Source organism: Salvelinus namaycush, chromosome 33 (genome assembly GCF_016432855.1).
Source record: "Salvelinus namaycush isolate Seneca chromosome 33, SaNama_1.0, whole genome shotgun sequence".
Taxonomy (NCBI): domain Eukaryota; kingdom Metazoa; phylum Chordata; class Actinopteri; order Salmoniformes; family Salmonidae; genus Salvelinus; species Salvelinus namaycush.
In genome coordinates, this window is record NC_052339.1 from 13,468,145 (window position 1) to 13,489,602 (window position 21,458).

At 41.0% G+C, this 21,458-nt stretch overlaps 1 protein-coding gene across 2 annotated transcripts in view; it reads left to right on the plus strand.

The window, feature by feature from the left end:
* The first annotated feature begins 756 nt into the window (after positions 1 to 756).
* The window catches only part of ccny (cyclin Y), a 77,935-nt gene continuing 57,233 nt past the window's right edge, over positions 757 to 21,458 (plus strand). For both annotated transcript variants that reach the window (XM_038972933.1, XM_038972934.1), the window contains exon 1: positions 757 to 1,359. In XM_038972933.1, coding sequence (XP_038828861.1) covers positions 1,206 to 1,359 — 154 coding nt within the window. In that variant the 5' untranslated portion in view covers positions 757 to 1,205. The remainder of the gene's footprint in view (positions 1,360 to 21,458) is intronic.

A 21,458-nucleotide genomic window follows, 5' to 3' on the forward strand; every position in this document is an offset into this window, starting at 1 on the left:
ACCACTTCCAGCAGCATCTGGTCTCCCATCCAGGGACTGACCAGGACCAACCCTGCTTAACTTCAGAAGCAAGCCAGCAGTGGTATGCAGGGTGGTATGCTGCTGGCAATACATTGTCATGAACACAGTTCAGTCTATAGAGGCATGTCAGAACATTGAACCTCTGCCAGATGAAAGTGTGTCATACACTATAATGGATTATACATCAGGATTCCTTTCTGTTTACATTAACATTCACTAATCCCAGATAATCTCACAGAGGCATTTACTGTTAATGGCAACAGGCCATTTTCAACCACATTCAATAGGTCTACAATAGATTAACGGATGGCTGGTCTTCAATCAATTGATGGGAGATTCAAATATAATTTTTAATATTGTAGTATGTTTTGAATGGCACACAATTATGAGCAGAGACAATGTTTTTGTTTGTACATGTTTTATGACATGTATTGATTGATTTTACAATTGGGTCACAATTTGTGTACATTCTTTGATACAATAAATCTAATCTACGCATTTAAACATGATAATAAAAAGAACAGTTATTACTGTGTAGCCTAGATAGGGCTACTATTTTCCCCATTTCCTAGACCTAGAATGAGGGCACTACTTGAAGAGAGGGAAAAGTAAACTTGGGCTACAGTATGGTAGGGTCCTTTCTCTTGTATTTGAGCGAGCTAGTTTGTAACCACCCACTTGAACCGGAACCTTTTCCATCAAACGGCTACAGTGTTGCTTGCTGTAAGTGTTGCTTGCTCGAAGTGTTGCTTGTATGATGCGTCGGTTACAATGTAGCGCTGTATCTTGAACGAGATCAGAGTTTTATTCGAATAGTTCTAAAATGATTAAAACGACATTGCAGATTTGGTTCAAATTGTAAGGCAACAGCCGACGGTAAACCTGGAGATTGCGTGGGCAGAGCAGATTTCTGGGTCCGCGGGGGGATTTGGCTCTGGGGGAGTAGCCTAGCATTCTGATGTATTTGTTCCTTCTAGTTTTAAATGGCTCTATGTTACAGCTGCCGCAAGTCAGGACCGGACAAGGGTGTGTAATCGAATGAATATTTCTGCAGTTCTATCTACCCGCGCGCTGACAAAGAATCCGCGTTTACGCCCTATCTCTCATCCATCCGTTTCGAGACCTAGGAAGACGCTGACGGGAAATATACTTTAGCCTTTCTAGCCTACTACAGGGACCTAACGATGGGGAACACCGCCTCCTGCTGCGTTTCGTCGAGCCCCAAGATCCGGAGAAATGCCCATTCGAGGCTAGAACCCTACCGCCCCGAAGCGGAGCTGAGTAGAGAGGATACTGGCTGCAACCTACAACACATCAGCGACAGAGAGAATATGGACGGTAGGACATAAGTCATGTGTTATTCCCACACTCATGCGAGGTTTAAGTGTTATTGAATGTGATTTTAATAGCCTATATTAGGTTAGGCCTATAACATGTTAGGCTAAAGGAAATTGATGGTTAATGTCATGATTATGGAAAACACCATTTAGATGGGGCAATGCACATGAAACATAGAAAAAACAACTAAAACAAAAACTGTTCTTGCAATGCAGCTATGCAATGCCCCGAAACCAAAAATCCCCTAACTTACTCATTCAGTTATCCATTATGAGAATCCCCCACCCCCAAATGGCACCCTATTCCCAAGGCCCAATAGTGCACTATATAGGAAATAGGGTGCCATTCAGAATGCATCCTGTGACGTCTGTCAGTGCCTGTGGGACCGGGGCTGGGCTGGGCTGGACTGCCTTCCTGGGTTTGTGTGTGTGTTGGTCGGAACTGGGGAGAGTCTAGTCCTCTACTCTGGGCCCCTCCATAGGGCCCTTCCATGCAATGGGTGTGTTATGGGAGGACCAAAGGGCTTATGGAGTCCACTATCTGTGTGTGTGTGTTAGTGGTGTGCGGGTCAGCTGTTTGTTCACCCGCACCAGCCTGCAATTTCTAATAACCAATCCGCAACCGCCCAACTGTATATGAAAATCTGAGGCCTGCACCTGACCCTAACCTGCTAATATAGAAATTGAGCTGTGGGCTACAGTCATATTGCAGAAGGATTTTTTTTGACAGGGGGTGCAATATTTTTTGTTTCCTGATTTAGATGTTTCCGCTGATAATTTCCAACATTTTGGTAGGCTATTTGTTAGTCAACTTGTCTATAATTAGATACATGCAGCTTCTCTTCTGTCATTATATGTTGCCCTAGAAGACTAAATAAACCCTTGCTCAACAGAATAATGTCATAGATCTATAGAATTCAGTTTGGCTTGGATGCATATTTTATGTAGTTGAAATAGCCTACTATTAGCTTTTATGAAGCTGATAATGATAGCACCTCTACAGATGGTATCTGTGGCAGGTAGCCTAGCGGTTAAGAGCATTAGGACAGTAACCAAAACGTCGCTGGTTTGAATCCCTGAGCCGGCAAGGTGTAAAAATCTGCCGCTCTGTTCTTGAGCAAGGCAGTTAACCCCCAACAACAACAGCTCCCCAGGCGGCGTGGACGTCGATTTAAGGAGAGGTTGGGTTAACTGTGGAAGACACATTTAGGTTAAATGCATTCAGTTGTGCAACTGACTAGGTTTCCCTTCCATTTCCCTTATCTAACTGTGCATTTGCGTTCTCTCAAGATGGTGAAAGGAATGCATCATATTTCTTCACTCCTGTTTCTGAGTAAAAATGTTGCTTACATTTGGTGTATAATTTGACTGCAACAAATGCTCCATTTTGCAGAAGTTAATATTAAGGTTATGTGAGAGGTTATAGACCTACAGTCAGTGTCCAGATTTCAGTTTAATTTAAGAAGTGGGGGGACATACATACATACATACATACATACATACATACATACATACATACATACATACATACATACATACATACATACATACATACATACATACAAACATACATACATACATACATACATACAGCAGCAGTCGAAATTTTGGACACACCTACTCATTCAAGGGTTTTTCTCTATTTTTACTATTTTCCACATTGTAGAATAATAGTGAAGACATCAAAACTATGCAATAACACATATGGAATCAGTGTTAAACAAATCAAAATATATTTCAGATTCTTCAAAGTAGCCACCCTTTGCCTTGATGACAGTTTTGCACACTCTTGGCATTCTCTCAACCAGCTTCATGAGGAATGCTTTTCCAACAGTCTGGAAGGAGTTCCCACATATGCTGAGCACTTGTTGGCTGCTTTTCCTTCACTCTGCGTTCCAACTCATCCGAAACCATCTCAATTAGGTTGAAGTTGGTGATTGTGGAGGTCAGGTCATCTGATGTAGCACTCCATCACTCTCCTTGGTCAAATAGCCCTTACACAGCCTGGAGGTGTGTTTTGAGTCATTGTTCTGTTGAAAAACAAATGATAGTCCCACTAAGCGCAAACCAAATCTAATGGTGTATCGCTGCAGAATGCTGTGGTAGCCATGCTGGTTAAGTGTGCCTTGAATTCTAAATAAATCACAGACACTGTCACCAGCAAACCACCTCCACACCATCACACCTCCTCCTCCATGCTTCACGGTGAGACCCACACATGCAGAGATCATCCATTCTCCCATTCTGCGTCTCACAAAGACACGGTGGTTGGAACCAAAAATATGAAATTTGGACTCATCAGACCAAAGGACAGATTTCCACTGATCATGTTTCTTGGCCCAAGCAAGTCTATTCTTCTCATTGGTGTCCTTTAGTAGTGGTTTCTTTGCAGCAATTCAATCATGAAGACCTGATTCCCGCAGTCTCCTCTGAACAGTTGATGTTGAGATGTGTCTGTTACTTGAACTCTGTGAAGCATTTATTTGGGCTGCAATCTGAGGTGCAGTTAAATCTAATGAACTTCTCATCTACAGCAGAGGTAACTCTGGGTCTTCCTTTCCTGTGGCGGTCCTCATGAGAGCCAGTTTCATCATAGCGCTTGATGGTTTTTGTTACTGCACTTGAAGAAACTTTCAAAGTTCTTGAAATTTTCTGGATTGACTGACCTTCATGTCTTAAAGCAATGATGGACTGTCATTTATCTTTGCTTATTTGAGCTGTTCTTGCCATAATATGGACTTTGTCTTTTACCAAATAGGGCTATCTTCTGTATACCATCCTTACCTTGTCACAACACAACTGATTGGCTCAAATGCATTAAGAAGGAAAGAAATTCCACAAATGAACTTTTAACAAGGCACATCTGTTAATTGAAATGCATTCCAGGTGATTACCTCATGAAGCTAGTTGAGAGAATGCCAAGTGCGTGCAAAGCTGTCATCAAGGCAAAGGGTGGCTACTATGAAGAATCTCAAATATAAAATATATTTTGATTTGTTTAACACTTTTTTTGGTTATTACATTAATCCCATATGTGTTATTTCATAGTTTTGATGTCTTCACTATTATTCTACAATGTAGAACATTGTAAAAATAAAGAAAAACCCTTTAATGAGTAAGTGTGTCTAAACTTTTGACTGGTACTATATATATTTTTAATTTTATCCAGTCGGATAAACACTCCAAACAGCCTCCCCGACGCTCGGAGGCATCCACTTGGTCCTAAAGCACACCGTTACCTCATTTTGTATCACATTCCAAGGATAAAACGGGGGGACTGAAATAATTTTTTGGGGTCCCCAGTGAAAGTTGCACCCCTGATTTGAAGTCCCCTTCTTGTGACAGTCTTCTTGTTATTGTCGATTTTGTATCGAGCCTCACAATCATCACATAACATAGCAAGCACTTCTATCATCCTCTTTAACCACTTCACCAAATCTTTTTAAAACATTACTTTTATGGCCCTCCCTTCTCTTTATTTTCAACTCTCCTTTTTGAAGTGTTTCTCTTCATGAATTAAACTCGGACGTTGTCCATTTTGCCTCGGTGGATCGGCATTCACTTTTTCTGCCCGTTCCCAAAAGCATTTGGTGGTTGGTGTGTAGGCTATTTAGTGCGTGTATAGTTAGGCCCCAAAGCTTAGGCTTATGCACTAATGCCAGATAGCCTAAAATAATGAAATAAAAACCGAAATGTAGCCTATAGATATAAATTGCACAATAATTATATATTTATGGATTTTTTTAAGTGTCAATATGTCACTTTTTGGGCGACCTGACCAAATTCACATGGAAATGTGAGTTATATACTGTATCTATCATTCTACTTGAAAGCAAGACTAAAGCGGTAGATCTGTTCTATGTGTGCTATTTCTATGCTTCCCGTTCTTAAGTTTTTGTTTTTTTACTTTCGGTTTTGTACACCAGCTTCAAACAGCTGAATCAACCATATTTTTGCTTATGCGATTTCTCCATAGTGCAACTTTAAGGTAGGATATTCTTTGCTCTTTATTCAACCCGCCCTTCATCCACACAGTATGTCATGACTTTAAACCCGCCCGCCCTGCGGATATGACCGCGAGGACTGAGGGTTGTGAGTCAACCCGCGCATCACTGTTGTGTTTGTGTTTATCCCACACCAGCCTGTGTGTGTTTGTGGAGCTGGCCAGGCTACAGCCCTAATCTGGTGTGAGTTTAATGCAGCGAGTGTGCTCTACAGCTGTTAAATGTTTTTAAGCAAGCAGAGCTCCCATCCAGACAGGCAGCCTCCCTCCATTAATGCAATTTATGCCTCTAGAACGAGACGGACAGAATAAAAGGATCATGTGAGAGCAGACGCTGTTTAGGGGCGAGAGGAGAACTGTGAGTGGAGATCTTAGCTGGCACAGGTATTCTGTGGAAAGATCAATGTATAACCTGTATAGTTAGGACATTTATAGCCGTCATAGTATTGTGTTGATGCAAATGTCTGGGGGTGAGGCTGACTACACTGCTCGCGTTGCGTACGCGAGCATTGCAAAATAAATGTAGAAATCTATATTATTCAATTATTGCACCCACACTGCTCACGCGCGCCAACAAGCGTCTGCGTTGCCAAGGGCTAAAATATTTCTGACGCAGATCGCGCTGCAAGTCCTGCCTCTCCCATCTCCTCATTGGTTTAAAGAAGCAGGTGCCCACGTGCCATCTCCTCATTGGTTATACCCACATGGGTGACTTAAAGACGAACGAGGTCAGAACGAGGTCATGCACCTAATTTATGAAAGTTGACAATCGCAATATAAAGTCAAGAGAAGAAAAAGCCTAGAACGAGGAGAGATGACTAGAGACTGTTTTATGTGTGGATTAATTGTCGGAGCAAAGGACCTTGTGCATTTCAGGTAAAATAACAACTCAATGTTTATATTGAACAGCAAGCAAGCTAAATAGGACAAATTAGCTAGCAAGGGCAAGCTAGCTAGCTAAATTGCCATAAATGTTTAATGTTTTTTGACCTGTCTCCAAATTAATGTCATTGGTTCAGAGTTTGTTTTGATATTTTAACCTGCATGTCGTGATCGCGTTTGGTGTGGGGGGGACAAAATACATTTCTGCACGATGGCGCACGGGCGCAGCCGGTTTGGGTTCCGTGTAAGCCTATAATGATGATATGTAGATTTTAGAGCCCGACCGATATGTTTTTTGAGTTAAATTCTTTGGTGAAAAAAAATGACCTATGCCGATATATGGGCCCGATATACTGTTTACTATAGGGAAATGAAAACGTGCCATTTTTCCATACTGAATTCTCATCAATTGCCATCCAAAAGAGCAACTGTCCAATAACTATGCTTTAAATGTTGATTTAATACATTGTGACAATAATGACACATCATGAGAATGAACAGAAGTGTTCAGATCAGCATGAGATTCCCTTTTCTCATCCTATTTATTCAATATTAGTTATTGTGGATTTATCGGCAGGTATCGATATAGAGATGAAAGGCTAATATCGTCTGTTAACCGATATATCGGTCGGGCTCTAGTAGATTCAGTTTACCAGGTAGCCTGGAATCCAAACGGAATGTTGCTCTGTTTCATTGTGAACCAATAGTCCGTTTGGATTCTAGGCTATCTATTAGGACAGTTTGAGAATACAGACAAGTGATGATGAATAATGACCTATAAGTAATTTTTTTTATTTTATTTTTATTTATCCGTTATTTTTACCAGGTAAGTTGACTAAGAACACGTTCTCATTTACAGCAACGACCTGGGGAATAGTTACAGGGGAGAGGAGGGGGATGAAAGAGCCAATTGTAAACTGGGGATTATTAGGTGACCGTGATGGTTTGAGGGCCAGATTGGGAATTTAGCCAGGACACCGGGGTTAACACCCCTACTCTTACGATAAGTGCCATGGGATCTTTAATGACCTCAGAGAGTCAGGACACCTGTTTAACGTCCCATCCGAAAGACGGCACCCTACACAGGGCAGTGTCCCCAATCACTGCTCTGTGGCATTGGGAGACTTTTTAGACCAGAGGAAAGAGTGCCTCCTACTGGCCCTCCAACACCACTTCCAGCAGCATCTGGTCTCCCATCCAGGGACTGACCAGGACCAACCCTGTTTAGCTTCAGAAGCAAGGCAGCAGTGGTATGCAGGGTGGTATGCTGTTAGTAGCGCGTATGTGAGAGAGTGCTCCTGTACATTGGCTAACCGGGCTATCTGCATTGTGTCCCTCCACCCGCCAACCCCTCTCTTTACGCTACTGCTACTCTCTGTTCATCATATATGCATAGTCACTTTAAGCATACCTACATGTACATACTACCTCAATAAGCCTGACTAACCGGTGTCTGTATATAGCCTTGCTACTCTTATTTTTAAATGTCTTTTTACTGTTGTTTTATTTCTTTACTTACCTACACACACACACACACCTTTTTTTCGCACTATTGGTTAGAGCCTGTAAGTAAGCATTTCACTGTAAGGTCTACACCTGTTGTACATAGGGAATAGGGTAGCATTTTGAGACGCAGCCTGTGACCTACAATCAGAGAAACCAACCGGTATTCACATAACACAGATGTTGGGTAAAAAAACACACTACAGCCTCAACTCCTAACCCTGTTACCTACCCAGTGTTTTAACTCAGTATCCGGAGTTCCAGGCTTCGGGCACATGAATTCAGTCATGTCAAATAAATAATTAGTCACATGCTTCGTAAACAACAGGACTAACAGTGAAATGCTTACTCACGGGTCTTTTAACAACAATGCAGAGTTAAAGGGATACTTCGGGATTTTGGCAATGATGCCCTTTATCTAGCAGGTACCCATAGACATCCAGTCATTGCGCTAATGCTAATTAGCATTGGTTCACGAAACTACCTCTAACTGCCTTCATACTGGACACAGAGACATAAAAATGGTATCCACGAGTTCATCTGACTCTGGGGAAGTAGATAAAAGGGCATTGCCAAAATCTCGAAGTATCCCTTTAAAGATACAAAAGCAAATACAAAATTGAAATAGTGACACGAAGAATAAATACACAGTGAATAATGAATAGCAATAATGAGTAAAGATAACATGGCTATATACAGGGATTACCAATACAGAGTAAACGTGCAGCTGTACGAGGTAATTGAGGTAGCTACGTTATGTAAATATGGGTAGGGGTAAAGTGAGTGAGTGCAAAAAAAGGTCAATGCAGATTAGGGTTGCACATTTTGGGGAATATTCAGAGGTGGAAACTTTCCGTGGGAATATATGGGAATTAACGGAAATATATCAAATAAAATTGTATTTGTCACATACACATGGTTAGCAGATGTTAATGCAAGTGTAGCGAAATGCTTGTGCTTCTAGTTCTGACCATGCAGTAATATCTAACAAATAATCGAACCTAACAATTTCATAACAACTACCTTATACACACAAGTGTAAAAGAATTAATAATAATATGTACATAATAATATATGAAAGAGCGATGGCCGAACAACATAGGCAAGATGCAGTAGATGGTATAGAGTACAGTATATACATATGAGATGAGTAATATAAGGTATGTAAACATTATATAAAGTGGCATTGTTTAAAGTGGCTAGTGATACATTTATTACATCCATTTTTTCATTATTAAAGGGGCTAGAGATGAGTCAGTATGTTGGCAGCAGCCACTCGATGTTAGTGATGGCTGTTTAACAGTCTGATGGCCTTGAGATGGAAGCTGTTTTTCAGTCTCTCGGTCCCCGCTTTGATGCACCTGTACTGACCTCGCCTTCTGGATGATAGCGTGGTGAACAGGCAGTGGCTATGGTGGTTGTTGTCCTTGATGATCTTTTTGGCCTTCCTGTGACATCGGGTGGTGTAGGTGTCCTGGAGGGCAGGTAGTTTGCAATTTAAATGTAGATGTTTTTGCATTTGATATATTTATCATGTCATATGGAGACGAACCTTTTACCTTATAAGTAGACATAATTGCATAATTGCAAATCTTCACAAGGGATGATTTCACTGAACAACAAAAGAAAGGGAATATTGAATGATCCCAAATGATCCATCGCATCTCTCAAAAACATTTTCAACATACATCTGTAAAGTGATGGTCTAGAAACTAAAGCTTTGGTTGTCTTCCTCTCAGGCTTCCAAGTCTTCTCACTGGACCTCCTCAATGTCCACCTCTTGAACATCAGACTCTGAGGCCTCATCTTCACTGTCACTTTCCAACCTTGTTGAGGATGGCTCGTTGTCAGGCTCAAAAAGCCTCAAATTTACCCAGATGGCCCCACATTTTTCAATCCTTGTATTGGTCAGCCTGTTGCGTGCTTTGGTGTGTGTGTTCCCAAACAAGGACCAGTTGCGCTCTGAGGCGGCTGATGTTGGTGGGATTTGGAGGATGATGGAGGCAACAGGGGAAGAGCCTCAGATCCAGAAAGTCCATTCCACCAGATGGCTGATGAGATATGTTGGCACGACTGCCATATTGCATCTCCATCCCAGACACTGTAGTGATGACATCATAGGCCTTGTTGATCTCTGCACCAGACAGGATGCTCTTGCCAGCATACTTGGGGTCCAACATGTACGCTGCGGTGTGTATGGGCTTCAGGCAGAAGTCTTCACGCTTTTTGCTGCATTTCAGAACTGCAGTTTCCTCTGCTTGGAGCAACAGTGAAGTGGGCAGGGCAGTACGGATTTATTTTCTTACATTAGCAGAGTCTGAACATCAGACAGGATGGCATTGTCTCCCTCAATCTGTGCAATGGCTACTGCTATAGGTTTCAGGAGTTTCAGGCTGCTTACCCCTCTCTCCCAAAATACGTCATCCAGGAGGATCGTCTTGATGGGGCTGTCCATATCGGCAGACTGTGATATGGCCATTTCTTGGAGAGACTCCTTCCCCACCAGGAGACTGTCAAACATGATGACAACACCACCCCAACGGGTGTTGCTGGGCAGCTTCAATGTGGTGCTCTTATCCTTCTCACTTTGCTTGGTGAGGTAGATTGCTGCTATAACTTTATGACCCTTCACATACCTAACCATTTCTTAGGCTCTCTTGTAGTGTATCCATTGTTTACATTGCCATGATGTCCTTGAGGAGCAGATTCAATGCATGAGCAGCACAGTCAATGGGTGTGATGTGAGGGTAGGACTCCTCCACTTTAGACCAAGCAGTTTTAATGTTTGCAGCATTGTCTGTCACCAGTGCAAATACCTTCTGTGGTCCAAGGTCATTGACTGCCTTCAGCTCATCTACAATGTAGAGACCGGTGTGTCTGTTGTCCCTTGTGTCTGTGCTCTTGTAGAATACTGGTTGAGGGGTGGAGATGATGTAGTTAATTATTCCTTGCCCACAAACATTCGAACACCCATCATAGATGATTGCAATAGTCTTTTCTCTATGATTTGCTTGACCTTCACTTGAACTCTGTTGAACTCTGTATCCAGCAAATGAGTAGATAAAGCATGTCTGGTTGGAGGGTTGTATGCTGGGCGAAGAACATTCAGAAATCTCTTCCAATACACATTGTCTGTGAGCATCAGAGGTGAACCAAAAAATAGAGTAAAAAAATAAATAAATCTATGTACAGATAAATAGTTAAGCAGTTGTATCTTACAAAGGAGTTGTTTAATCTATGTTTCAAAATGAAACAGGTGAAATGGAAACAGGTGAATTAACACTCCTCAGTTAGCAGGCTCAAGCAAGCTAAAACCCACATGGTAGCAAAAACTAACTAGCAGAAATTGTTAAAAAGTTAGAAATGATTTAAACACACTTTGCTGTAGGATACTATTTACTAGTTACTAGTTAAAATCATGTCATATAAAATATATTCACCCCACCCAGTATTGTAATCAAATCTTACCAGTAAGCATGTAGTCCATGGCTCAGACAGTGTAGTAGTGTGGGCTCAATAGCAAGATCTTGAGAATCAGCTGTACATGTGATGGAAGAGTGCACTGTGCATGCAGAAGGTTGCAATTCCATTGAATTTGGGATAGTTTAACCAAAATATGCCACAAGACCTAGAATTTCCTTATGTGTATCCCACAAAAAAGGTTCACTATTATAAACAAACTTTTTTGAAGAATTTATATTAAAAATTCTCCAAGTTCCCAGGCTTAACCTGTCTAGGACTGGGGTTCCGCCAACAGCCAATAAAATTGCAGGGCGCCAAATACAAATCAACAGAAATCTCATCAATCACATTTCTCAAACATACAATATTAGGCACCATTTTAAAGATAACATTCTCGTTAATCCAGCCACAGTGTCAGATTTTAAAAATGCTTTACAGCGAAAGCTCCACAAACGATTATGATTATTGGTCACCACCAAGTCACAGATAAACTCAGCCATTTTTCCCGTCAAAGAGAGGAGTCACAAAAAGTACAAATAGAGATAAAATGAATCACTAACCTTTGATGATCTCCATCAGATGACACTCATAGGACTTCATGTTACACAATACATGTATGTTTTGTTCGGTAAAGTTCATATTTATATCCCAAAATCTTATTTTACATTGGCGTGTTAGATTCAGTAGTTCCAAAACATGCAGTGATATTGCAGAGAGCCACATGAATTCACAGAAATACTCATAATAATTGTTGATGAAAATACAGCTATTACACATGAAACTTTAGATACACTTCTCCTTAATGCAACCGGTGTGTCAGATTTCAAAAAACTTTACGGAAAAAGCATAATCTGAGAACGGCGCTCAGAGCCCAAACCAGCCAGAGAAATATCCGCCATGTTGGGTAGTCAACATTATTCATAAATGGCATTCGAAATATTCACTTACCTTTGATGATCATCATCAGAATGCACTCCCAGGAATCGCAGTTCCACTATAAATGCTTGTTTTGTTCGATAATGTCCATCATTTATGTCTGTTTATGTCCAATAGCTTCTTTTGTTAGGGTGTTTGGTAAACAATCCAAAAGCGGAAATTTCCCGGAAAGTTTCCGACCCCTTGCAACCCTAATGCAGATAGACGTTGAAATGGTATCCACGAAATCCTCTGACTCTGGGGAAGTAGATAAAGGTCTTCATTGCCAAAATCCTGAAGTATTACTTTAATTATTTATGATGTGGATACCGAGGAACTTGAATCTCTCGACCCGCTCCACTACAGCCCCGTCGATGTGAATGGGGGCGTGCTCGCCCCTCCATTTCTTGCAGTCCACGATCAGCTCCTTTGTTTTGCTGACGTTGAGGGAGAAGTTGTTGTCCTGGCACCACAAGTCTCTGACCTCCCTTTCTATAGGCTGCCTCATTGTCAGTCCTACCACCGTCGTGTTGCCAGCAAACTTCATGATGGTGTTGGAGTCGTCCAAGGCCACGCAGTCGTGGGTGAACAGAGTACAGGAGGGGACTAAGCACACACCCTTGAGGGGCCCCCATGTTGATTGTCAGCTGGTGGATGTGTTATTGCCTACCCTCATGCGGCCCATCAGAAGTCCAGGATCCAGTTGCAGAGGGAGGTCAGGGTTTTTTCTGGAATTAAAGGGGCTTAGGTGGTGGGCGTGGGAGGAGGCGTGACAATGGGAGAGGTCGGCTCATGAATTTTAGAGAACATTTTAGAGGCCCCCGCCTTGGCTGTGTAGTATTTTTAAGCAAATTTTATGCCATTCCAAAAAATCTCCATAGAGCTGATAGATATTTGTGACATTTAAAGCTAATTTCCTGATATTCTAAACATTTTGCAATGCGGCTAACGAAAATGTTGCTGTTTTAAGCAAATATTCTGCGATTCTACATTCTGCCATGGAGCAGAGAATTTTTTTTTTCCAGTTTGAAATTAATTTACTGCAATTCTATGTATTTGGCCATGGCTAATGCTGTGTTATTTTGCTCAAACATAATAACAAAACCAATACTGCTAAATTCATTGTTTTTGAAATTCTCAGTTCTCCCTGACTGTCTAGCTTTGTTCTACATACTTTATATCTGGGTTTAGTCATTTAAGTTAACACTGAAAGCATTTTTCCATCCTGAAAATGTGTAAAACATTTAATTTATTGTTGTCCCCGCAGGAGGCCTTTTGCCTTTTAGTAGGCTGTCATTGTAAATAAGAATTTGTTCTTAACTGACTTGCCTGGTTAAATAAATAAAATGAATGTAAAAAATGTCAGTAAAGACACTTGCCAGCTGGTCAGCACATGCTCTAGGTACACGTCCTGGTATTCAGTCTAGAGTTTTGTCGCCTCTAGTTGCACAGGTGACATGCTGGTAAAAAATTAGGTAAGTGGTTAGAGCGGGGCGGTAGATAGCCTAGTGGGTAGTGTTGGGCCAGTAACCGAAAGGTTGCTAGATCGAATCCCTGAGCTGTCAAGGTAAAAATCTGTCGCTCTGCCCCTGAACAAGGCAATTACACTACTGTTTCTAGGTTAAATTAAAAAACGAGTTTGAATTCATTATTACAGGTTCCATCTTTCATTCTTACACATGGTAGTTCTTCAAGCCGATGCCACAGATTGGCAGCCCAGTAGATAGTACGGCAGCCCAGTAGATAGTACGGCAGCCAGTGCTATACATCATAAGAAGCATACGATCTAGAACGGAACTGCTTACCAAACCTAATCCTAACAACATCATAGCAGCAATTGCCAACAAAGTACTACAGTGATGTTATTCTAAAGATGATGGCAGTATCTTATCTAGTGGGTATCCCAGATCACTATCACACTATGTGGGTGGGGGTCCCTGCAATGTGAGGGCTCAGGAAAGCCGCAGGCTGTGCTCCCTCACCCTCAGCCTCCAGGAAAGCTCCAGCATAAAGCAGCCAGCCACAGTTTTACTAGGTCGGCTAGGATTAAACTTTCAGCTGCCAACCTCTCTACCCTGTCCAATCTCTGGATCATGTATTGTGACTTTCCCCAATACCTTAGCTCTGCATTTGTAGTAATGCAATACTTCTTTATAATATAGTCAACATATTTTTGGAGAATCACTCGTATTTACACATATGTAACCAATATACAGTGGGGCAAAAAAGTATTTAGTCAGCCACCAATTGTGCAAGTTCTCCCACTTAACCTCTTTGGGCTCAAGGGGCAGTATTGAGTAGCCAGATAAAAGGTGCCCATTTCAAAAAGGCCTCGTACTCAATTCTTGCTCGTACAATATGCATATTATTATTACTATTGGATAGAAAACACTCTCTAGTTTCTAAAACCGTTTGAATTATATCTGTGGGTGAAACAGAACTCGACTTAGAGCAATTTTCCTATGTGTATGTCAGAATGCAGAATTTTGCTGGCTGTTCTGAGACCTGTGTATTAATTTGCCTGTCCTCTATTGGTTGAGATGCACTGCATACGCCTTCCCCTGGGTGTCAGCGAATAGGGAGAGTTGAAATGGAGTTTCTACGTAGTTCCCAAAGGTTATAAATTGCTTGGAACCGAAATGTCCCATCTTTCCACTCTTCGCTCTGACGCAGGGAGGGTCTTGGCATGTCATGTTAGAAGCTCTTGTTTTAGCTCCTAGTTATATCCGGCTCTGTTTTTATTCGATATAGGTGTTAAAGACATCGTAATGTTGTTATTTTAAACCGAATTATATCAGTTTATGTCAGTATATTGCGATTTTCGGGTATTTATTTTCGTGACGTTGTAGGAAGTTGGGTATCTCTGGCCCACATGGCTATTGTTTACTGCTAATTGCAATGTTGAAGACAACGTTCTCCAGCCTAGCAACGATTCTTTTGGACAAAGGACACCTTTCCCAAGATTCTGATGGGAGTTCATCCAAAAGTAAGAACTATTTATGCTGATAATTCATTGTTCTGTTGGAAAAAGTAAAATGCATAAGACGCCATTACTTGCAGTGTAGCCTTGCTTTATCGCACCCTGCATTGCGCAGTAACGTTAATTTTAAAAATGTAATTCAGCGATTGCATTAAGAACTGTTTTGTCTTTCAATTGCTGTCCAACCTGTATTTTTTTAGTCAAGTTTATGAATAGTTTTCGATAAGAATAGGGGCCTTTCCAAGATGGCGCCGGACAGATTGCTTGAGTATTTGGACACTATTTTCATTGTATAAGCACGATTTGTGCCGCTAAATATGCACATTTTCGAACAAACTCTATATGCATTGTGTAATATGATGTTACAGGACTGTCATCTGAAGAATTCTGAGAAGGTTAGTGAAAAAATTAATATATTTTGGTGGTTTATACGTTATCGCTATTTTTGCCTTGAATCAATGCTGTTGTTATGTTTGCTATTGTGCTAAGCTAATATAACGCTATATTGTGTTTTCGCTGTAAAACACTTGATAAATCGGAAATATTGTCTGGAATCACAAGATGCCTGTCTTTCAATTGCTGTACACTATGTATTTTTCAGAAATGTTTTATGATGAGTATTTAGTTATTTGGCGTTGGTGTCTGTAATTTTTCTGTCTGCTTTCGGTGCAATTTCTGACTGTAGCTGCAATGTAAACTATGATTTATACCTGAAATATGCACATTTTTCTAACAAAACATATGCTATACAATAAATATGTTATCAGACTGTCATCTGATGAAGTTGTTTCTTGGTTACTGGCTATTTATATCTTTATTTGGTCGAATTTGTGATAGCTACTGATGGAGTAAAAAACTGATGGAGTAAGAAAAGTGGTGTCTTTTGCTAACGTGGTTAGCTAATAGATTTACATATTGTGTCTTCCCTGTAAAACATTTTAAAAATCGGACATGTTGGCTTGATTCACAAGATGTGTACCTTTCATATGCTGTATTGGACTTGTTAATGTGTGAAAGTTAAATATTTAAAAAATATATATATTTTGAATTTCGCGCCCTGCACTTTGAGCTGGCTGTTGTCATAAGTGTACCGACGTCGGGCTTGCACGCCAAACAGGTTAAAAAGATGAGAGAGGCCTGTAATTTTCATCATAGTTACACTTCAACTATGACAGACAAAATAAGATTTTTTTTCTCCAGAAAATCACATTGTAGGATTTTTAATGAATTTATTTGCAAATTATGCTGGAAAATAAGTATTTGGTCACCTATAAACAAGCAAGATTTCTGGCTCTCACAGACCTGTAACTTCTTCTTTAAGAGGCTCCTCTGTCCTCCACTCGTTAACTGTATTAATGGCACCTGTTTGAACTTGTTATCAGTATAAAAGACACCTGTCCACAACCTCAAACAGTCACACTCCAAACTCCACTATGGCCAAGACCAAAGAGCTGTCAAAGGACACCAGAAACAAAATTGTAGACCTGCACCAGGCTGGGAAGACTGAATCTGCAATAGGTAAGCAGCTTGGTTTGAAGAAATCAACTGTGGGAGCAATTATTAGGAAATGGAAGACATACAAGACCACTGATAATCTCCCTCGATCTGGGGCTCCACGCAAGATCTCACCCTGTGGGGTCAAAATGATCACAAGAACGGTGAGCAAAAATCCCAGAACCACACGGGGGGACCTAGTGAATGACCTGCAGAGCTGGGACCAAAGTAACAAAGCCTACCATCAGTAACACACTACGCCGCCAGGGACTCAAATCCTGCAGTGCCAGACGTGTCCCCCTGCTTAAGCCAGTACATGTCCAGGCCCGTCTGAAGTTTGCTAGAGAGCATTTGGATGATCCAGAAGAAGATTGGGAGAATGTCATATGGTCAGATGAAACCAAAATATAACTTTTTGGTAAAAACTCAACTTGTCGTGTTTGGAGGACAAAGAATGCTGAGTTGCATCCAAAGAACACCATACCTACTGTGAAGCATGGGGGTGGAAACATCATGCTTTGGGGCTGTTTTTCTGCAAAGGGACCGGGACGACTGATCCGTGTAAAGGACAGAATGAATGGGGCCATGTATCGTGAGATTTTGAGTGAAAACCTCCTTCCATCAGCAAGGGCATTGAAGATGAAACGTGGCTGGGTCTTTCAGCATGACAATGATCCCAAACACACCGCCCGGGCAATGAAGGAGTGGCTTCGTAAGAAGCATTTCAAGGTCCTGGAGTGGCCTAGCCAGTCTCCAGATCTCAACCCCATAGAAAATCTTTGGAGGGAGTTGAAAGTCCGTGTTGCCCAGCAACAGCCCCAAAAGATCACTGCTCTAGAGGAGATCTGCATGGAGGAATGGGCCAAAATACCAGCAACAGTGTGTGAAAACCTTGTGAAGACTTACAGAAAACGTTTGACCTCTGTCATTGCCAACAAAGGGTATATAACAAAGTATTGAGATAAACTTTTGTTATTGACCAAATACTTATTTTCCACCATAATTTGCAAATAAATTCATTAAAAATCCTACAATGTGATTTTCTGGATTTTTTTTTCTCATTTTGTCGGTCATAGTTGAAGTGTACCTATGATGAAAATTACAGGCCTCTCTCATATTTTTAAGTGGGAGAACTTGCACAATTGGTGGCTGACTAAATACTTTTTTGCCCCACTGTATATATATTTTTTCACCTTTTATTTAACCAGGTAGGCCAGTTGAGAACAAGTTCTCATTTACAACTGCGACCTGGCCAAGATAAAGCAAAGCAGTGTGACAAAAACAACAACACAGAGTTACACATGAGATAAACAAACGTAGTCAATAACACAATAGAAAAATCTGTATACATTGTGTGCAAATGAAGTAAGGAGGTAAGGCAATAAATAGGCCATAGTGGCGAAGTAATTACAATTTAGCAATTAACACTGGTGTGATAGATGTGCAGATGAGGATGTGCAAGTAGAGATACTGGTCTGCAAAAGACCCGAAAAACAAATATGGGAATGAGGTAGGTAGTTGGTTGGATGAGCTATTTACAGATGAGCTATTTACAGATGAGCTAGTTACAGATGAGCTATTTACAGATGAGCTATTTACAGATGGGCTGTGTACAGCTGCAGCGATCGGTAAGCTGCTCTGACAGCTGATGCTTAAAGTTAGTGAGGGAGATATAAGTCTCCAACTTCAGTGATTCTTGCAAGTCGTTCCAGTCATTGGCAGCAGAGAACTGGAAGGAAAGGCAGCCAAAGGTGATGTTGTCTTTGGGAGTGACCAGTGAGATATGCCAGCGGGAGCGCGTGCTACGGGTGGGTGTTGCTAAGGTGACCAGTGAGCTGAGATGAGGCGGACCTGGAGCCAGTGGGTTTGGCGACGAATATGTAGCGAGGACCAGCCAAAGAGAGCATACAGGTCGCAGTGGTGGGTAGTATATGGGGCTTTGGTGACAAAACGGATGGCACTGTGATAGACTGCATCCAATTTGCTGAGTAGAGTGTTGGAGGCTATTTTGTAAATTACATCACCGAAGTTAAGGATCGGTAGGATAGTCAGTTTTACGAGGGTATGTTTGGCAGCATGAGTGAAGGAGGCTTTGTTGCGAAATTGGAAGCCGATTCTAGATTTAATTTTGGATTGGAGATGCTTAATATGAGTCTGGAAGGAGAGTGTACAGTCTAGCCAGACACCTACAGTAGGTATTTATAGTTGTCCACATATTCTAAGTCAGAACCATCCAGAGTAGTAATGCTAGTTGGGCGGGGGGTGCAGGCAGCGATCAGTTGAAGAGCAAGAACCAAGCTCTCATTGAAATTACAGCGAGATATGGATGAGTTTTCACTTCCTACGGCTTCCACTAGATGTCAACAGTCAATAGAACTTTGTCTGATGACTCTAATGTGAAGGGGGGCCGAAGGAGACAGGAATTAGTAATCACTGCCATGAGGTGACCACGCATTGAACACGCACCTTCACATGAGGAGGACCTCCGTTCCACCGCTCTTCTGAAGTCAATCTAATACTCCGGTTGGAACGTTATTCAAGATGTATGTTAACAACATTCTAAAGATTGATTCAGTACATCGTTTGACATGTTTCTACTGACTGTTACGGAACGTTTGGACATTTCGTCACGTTATAGTGGATGCGCTTTGTGACTTTGGAATTGTTTACCGCTAACGCGCTAAACAAAGTAGCTAATTGGACATAAATAACGGACATTATCGAACAAATCAAGCATTTATTGTGGGCCTGGGATTCCTAGGACTGCATTCTGATGAAGTTCATCAAAGGTAAGGAAACATTTATCATGTATTTTCTGGTTTCTGTTGACCCCAACATGGCGGCTAATTTGGCTATTGTTCTGAGCTCCGTCTCAGATTATTGCATGATTTGCTTTTTCCGTAAAGTTTTTTTGAAATCTGACACAGCGGTTGCATTAAGGAGAGGTATATCTATAATTCCATGCGTATAACTTGTATTATCATCTACATTTATGATGAGTATTTCTGTTGAAACGATGTGGCTATGCAAAATCACTTGATGTTTTTGGAACTAGTGAATGTAACGCGCCAATGTAAACTCAGATTTTTTGTTATAAATATGAACTTTATAAAACAAAACATGCATGTATTGTGTAACATGAAGTCCTATGAGTGTCATCTGATGAAGATAATCAAAGGTTAGTGATTAATTTTATCTCTATTTCTGCTTTTTGTGAAAGCTATCTTTTGCTGGAAAAATGGCTTTGCTTATTGTCGTTTGGTGGTGACCTAACATAATCGTTTGTAATGCTTTCGCTGAAAAGCACATTTGAAATCGGACACGTTGGTGGGATTAACAACAAGATTACCTTAAATGATATAAGACACATGTATGTTTGAGGAATTTTAATTATGAGATTTCTGTTGTTTGAATTTGGCGCCCTGCACTTTCACTGGCTGCTGTCATATCGATCCCGGTAGCTGATGCAGCCATAAGAAGTTAAACTTTTTATGGCTGCAGGGGCAGTATTGAGTAGCTCTGATTAAAGGTGCCCATTTCAAACGGCCTCGTACTCAATTCTTGCTCGTACAATATGCATATTATTGTTATTATTGGATAGAAAACACTCTCTAGTTTCTATAGCCGTTTGAATTATGTCTCTGAGTGGAACAGAACTCATTCTACAGCACTTTTCCTGACAGGGAGTGAGATTTCAGAAATCTTGGCCTCTGGTCCCAGGTCAGTTTTAAAGTCCCTGTAAATGCTATGAGGATACAAACACTGCCCACGCCTTCCTCTAGATGTCAGTAAGTGGTGACAATTTGAATGGAGTCGATTGCGCAATCAGGGCCTGTATAAAAGGCCAAAGACCGGATGTACCGTTCTTTTGCTCCCTGCGCCTGACGCACGATGGACGTCGGACCTGCTCTCTTTCCAAGCTGTTGTTTAGCCAGTAATATATCGCCGGTCATGTTTTTACTCGTTATAGGTGTTAAAAACATCATAAGGTAGTTAATTTAAACCGTTTTATAGCAATTTATATCCGTTTAGTGCGATTTTGAGGCATTGCTTTGTGATGCACTTTGAAGCGCCGGGCACGTTTCGGGGTCCCGGTCGAACGTTAGTGGGCATTTCGACGGACAAGAGGACATCTTTCGACCAAAAGAAGATTAGACCCAAGAAAGGATACATTGCCCAAGATTCTGATGGAAGATCACCTCATAGTAAGAAATATTTAAGATGATAAATCGTTGTTCTGTTGAAAAATGTTAAACACATATTCCGCCATTTATTTTGGTATAGCTTCGCTTGGCGAACCCTGTATTGCACAGTAAGGATAATTTTAGAAATGTAATTCAGCGATTGCATTAAGAACTAATTTGTCTTTCGATAGCTGTCCAACTTATATTTTTTTAGTCAAGTTTATGAATAGTTATTCATGAGACAAGATCACTGTGAAAGATGGCGCCCGACATTTTCAGGCTAGTTTTGCTAGTATTGTCATTGTATAACCACGTTTTTTTGTGGCTAAATATGCACATTTTCGAACAAACTCTATATGTATGTTGTAATATGATGTTACAGGAGTGTCATCGGAAGAATTCTGAGAAGGTTAGTGAAAAAATTAATATATTTTGGCGATGATTACGTCATGATTACGATGATTACGATGATTACGATGATTACGTACGATCGCTCTCTTTGGCTTGAATCAATGCTCGGGTAACGTTTGCACATGTGGTATGCTAATATAACGATTTATTGTGTTTTCGCTGTAAAACACTTAGAAAATCTGAAATGTTGTCTGAATTCACAAGATCTGTGTCTTTCCATTGCTATGCACTGTCTATTTTTAAGAAATGTTTTATGATGAGTAAAT